The sequence below is a fragment of the Hippopotamus amphibius genome, chromosome 10 (genome assembly GCF_030028045.1).
Source record: "Hippopotamus amphibius kiboko isolate mHipAmp2 chromosome 10, mHipAmp2.hap2, whole genome shotgun sequence".
In the NCBI taxonomy this organism is placed as follows: Eukaryota; Metazoa; Chordata; class Mammalia; order Artiodactyla; family Hippopotamidae; genus Hippopotamus; species Hippopotamus amphibius.
The window spans coordinates 102,972,767-102,977,397 of NC_080195.1; the positions used below are offsets into that span (position 1 = coordinate 102,972,767).

At 37.4% G+C, this 4,631-nt stretch overlaps 1 protein-coding gene across 1 annotated transcript; it reads right to left on the reverse strand.

Moving 5' to 3' along the window:
• Window positions 1-232: 232 nt before the first annotated feature.
• On the reverse strand, window positions 233-2,261 carry CLDN8 (claudin 8). Its single transcript, XM_057697275.1, has one exon. The coding sequence runs from the start codon at window positions 2,131-2,133 to the stop codon at window positions 1,456-1,458; it is 678 nt and encodes a 225-aa protein (XP_057553258.1). The 5' UTR covers window positions 2,134-2,261; the 3' UTR covers window positions 233-1,455.
• Window positions 2,262-4,631: the final 2,370 nt, after the last annotated feature.

Below are 4,631 nucleotides of genomic sequence, written 5' to 3' on the forward strand. Positions count from 1 at the left end.
CAAATATATTATCTGCATCAAATATCAGTGTGTGAATCCAATCATCATAAGGTTGTTAAATGATATATAATGCTTTATATTCTCAAAAATTAATGATGAATCTATCTTTATCTTTAAAAAGTGACTCTGATTGTCTTTTTCTTAAATTGCAAAGCTGAAAATATCAGGTTTTTAAAAACTCTTCACAAATTAATAAAATAGAAAAAATGGAGAATAACCAAAGAATATAAAATTAATATAAAAAGGCACAATTTATTAATACAAAAGACATAAATCAGATAACATACATAGTCATTTTAGCTAGAAAAGTGTAAATACAAACTTTCAAATCATATTAACCGTTGGATCAAATTTGGAGAAAACACAAATATATAATAGTTCTATACCTTAACAAAACTGAACAAAAATGGAACAAATACAAATTTTGTCTTTGAAGAACTGAACTGCCAATTTTAACTTAAGCATCCACATAAGAGAAGATGCAGTTCACAAAGAACAACTCAGTAAGCAAATAAAGACATCTTATTTTTCTCTTTTGTTATTTATATTAATGAAAGCCCAAAGTCTGTATACAAAGTTACTAAAATATTCATATACATATACGATTTCTTGTCAACATGCATCCTTCTCCAACCACAGAAACTTAAGAGGAAAAAAAAAATCTTCACTTTCCTGAAGCCTTTAATGCTTCTTAGACTATAGTTTTATCTTTCTTCTTAGTGTAACTCTGGAAAAGCAGTTTGAATGAGAAGCCCCTTGACAGAATATCTGCCTTTTAAAAGGTGTTCATTTAATATACAAGAAAAGGACGGCCTCTGGGGAAATGAGGATAAAGTAGTTAGGATTTCTAACTCCTAGGCTGAAAAATGGGATATCAAAAAGCCATTTAGTTCCCTTTACACTACTGATTAAAGCCTCCATTTTAACCTTCATTATAAAGCTAGTGCATTTATCACTAAGCAGCTTCTAAACAATTAATATTAACCTTCTTCAATCTTATCCCCAGCTCCCCTGAAAAGCAATAGTTGAATTCTATTTATTCAGTGTGAGGAAACAGTGTTTCATTTAAAATAGACCAGTATAAGCCTGTCTCTATTTATGTGACATCGAAACGTCACTCCCATTTATGTACATACGCTATGTCATAGAGAAATCACAGTTGTAAAATAATCGTCTTTAACAATGTCATTTTGAAGTAACTGATAAAAGGAGAAAACAGCATGAACCATTTCAGAAAACAAATTACTGTACTTTCTAGAACAATCAAAGCAATGTGTATAATATCTCATTCGGCTGAAATCACTTATAGAATCGTAAAGAACTGATACACAGTTCCTTTAATTCATGTCAGGCAATTAAGAACAGCAAATAAGTGTTTTGGGGGGTTCCATTTTTAGAAGAGTGGACGTTTTTGTCATCTGAATGGCTTTCTAGGTGGTTTAAAAATATACACAGCTACACATACTGACTTTTGGAGTACACACTCGGTGACTTCTTTTCCATGTGATAGCTCTTCTGGGTTGTTCGGTGGGAAGGTATGGAATATCTGTAGCTACTGCTCTTTGCGTTGCAGCAAGACACGCAACAGAACAGCGCCCCTCCGGCTATCAGCACCAACGCCGTGGTCCAGCCTATGTAGAGCGCTTCTCCCAGCTCACGTTTTTGGGCAACATCCACTATCGGGTTGTAGAAGTCTCTGATGATGGAATTGGCGACCCAGCTCACGGGTATGAGCACCATCAGGCCGGTGAGGATGAAGGTTACCCCAGCCGCTAGCAGTATGTGACCCTTCACCTTCTCGTCGTCCCCGGTGCATCTGGTGCACTTCATGCCAAGGACAGCCGTCATGAAAGCCAGGAAGGACAGCACAGAGGCAGCACACATCAGTCCTCTGGATGCCTGTAGGTCCGGAGAGAGAGCCAGCAGGGAATCGTAGATTTTGCACTGCATTCTGATGTTAGCATGCCTCATGCAGCTCATCCACAGTCCTTCCCAGAGGTTTTCAAAAATCACAATGTTGCTTCCAATGAAGGCAGACACTCTCCACTGAGGCATGACGGTGACAGCCACTGTCCCCACCATTCCAACACCACCAAGCACCAGTCCCGCGATTTGCAGGGCGTAGGTAGCCATTCTCCTCCAGGATGGATTTTATCTAACTGGACTCCTGAGCCGGTAGGGCTGCTCTGAAGCAAATTCCCTGCGCCCCAGGGGAGAACAGTTTTCCTGCAGTAGTGAACTCAGATCTCAGTGGTTTTTCAAATAAGAGCTGCTCTGCTACTTCTAACTAGATTAAATCCAGTGTTGGCTGGCTGAGGTGCACTCCCCTCCTCTCCACTGAATACCACAGGTAAACTTACAAATCAGGTGGGGCAACTTTCTCAGCCAATAAGAGAGGGATGGTAACTCAGGTGTGTCTAAGCCCACAAGAGATACTTGGAACGGCTGGACCCACACATAAACATTCTTTGTACTTCTCATTTATCGAAGAAGACAGCAGTATATTTACCTGAAGGCATAATTATACGTGTTTGCACGATCATCAAGAAATGTACCAATCCCTTGAGATGTGAAAATTTCACCTTGTACTGGCAACTCTGAAACTTTTAGTAAGAGCTGCTGTGACCAGGATACAAAATAAAATCTCTGCCTACGAAATTCAGAATTTGCAGGGACTGTCACAATGCCAAAGTGAAAGGAGAGCAGGGGGTTGATAGATTGCTCATACCTGAGAAACCACATTCTTTGGGACACATAGGATCCAAGTGGTTGATTTAATTTGTCTACAACTTCAAAGCAAGCTTGACTGGGGTCTAATCAGGGAACAGATCATACCAAAGGACAAAATAAGGCTAAAGTAATTAAATACACAATGTTGTCCTCCTCCTCGGCACCGAGCACATATGTTTTCTTTTGAGCCAGGGAGACTACTCATTGGTATTTTCCTGTAGCTTGATTTCCAAAAAAAAAAAAAAAAAAAAAAAAAAAAAAATTGCAAGAACAGGAAAAAAGAATCCATGTGTTTTTATTCTGGTTTCTTCTTCTGGATGCTTATGTAGCAAACACTCACAATAGTAATTAAATGATGCAGTGACTTACAGGTTGCTAGCTTTTTTGGTGGCTCTATCTTGGCTACTCTGTCTTCCTAGACCTAAGCAACTAGAATTCTGCACATGGTGCAAGAGTCCTAGGTCTATACAAATGGCTGATATTTCTAAATAAAAATTTATAGGGCAAAGTGACTATATTCACTGAATCAACTAACTAAAATTGTCTTTAATACCACATCTGCGGGAGGAGGTAAAAGCCCCTAAATGTAATGCATTTTGAACTGTCCCATCTGAAACTAATAGTGATCACAGCAATGGAGCCAAGATAAACACACATGATGATTTAGGAAAACTCCACTAGCAATGTTCTTCTGGAGAGCAGCTTGAATGCACTGTCCTGTCTTTCCAAACTTCAAACTCTAATTTCATTTCTGCATCATAAAAAATGATCCTTTCTTTATAGCTTCACTTCTTCTTTGCTTCCTTGTACTACCTTAAATCTGAGTATAGAAGAAAATATTTCCTGCTCACTTATTAAACTTTTAAAATTTAACGGTCCAAAAAATCTGAGTGCTTTATCGAGATTAAAAAAACAGTAATTTTAAAGAGGGGAAAAAGAAAATGCCAAAGTAAGCTGTCCTCTAAAGAAAAAAAATAGATGTCTAGTAGGCTAAGTTATTATTTTACTTGACTGGACATATTGAAATTAAGAAAAAATTAAAAACTGATTTACAGTAATTTTCCTCATTTGTTAGCCTCATGTAAGGACAAACCTAGAGCATATCCTGTTTGCTGACAGAAAATATCTAGTGTTTTCTCCTTCAGGCTTGTACCGGTTACAGATATGTGGTGGAGGGGAAAATAATCTAACCTTGGAAAAGTAATCTGCAATCCATAAAAAGAGAGTTGAAATCAAAACAGCAGATTATTATTATTATTCTTTATCTTGAATTGCCAACCTGGGCAAAGGGAATGACTTGACAGTGTTGGAAAATGAAAAAGGAATGATATAGCTGGTTGAGATAATGACAAAATAAAAAATATGAGGTTGAGTCAAAAGTTATCCGCACTCAGCTATATTAAAACTTCTATAAAGTCCACAACCAGAGTGCGGATAATTTTTTTGACTCTCGTGTGTGTGTGTGTGTGTGTGTGTGTGTGTGTTACATATATACACATATATGTACATGTATATTTATGTTTGTAGGGAAGCAAATCAAAATTTCTAAATTCCTGTGTGATATACTTTTTAGGAGCTCTGTTGGAATACTGCAGAATATCCACATAAAGACAGGAAAACTAGTGATGGGAATAGGTATTTATATATTTGAGATCCTCGGCCTTCATAAGAGCTGCTTCCCAGGTGTGGATTGATGTACCTGTTGGCTTTGTGCCCTATCAAACCTCTCTTCCCTGAAGCATTAAGCTTTCTCAGGACCTTATTTTACACAAAACTATTTTCACCACTTCAAAAATATTGGTACTTTACTCCTGAAATCTTCTTAGCCAAAAGATTAGGATTGGAATGAGAAATCAGTCTTATGTTTGCATTAGAATAATTATAGAGTTAGCTGCCCTATC

Bases quoted from the DNA above. Each gene is read 5' to 3' on its own strand.
- CLDN8 (XM_057697275.1), bottom strand. From the start codon at position 2,133: ATGGCTACCTACGCCCTGCAAATCGCGGGACTGGTGCTTGGTGGTGTT.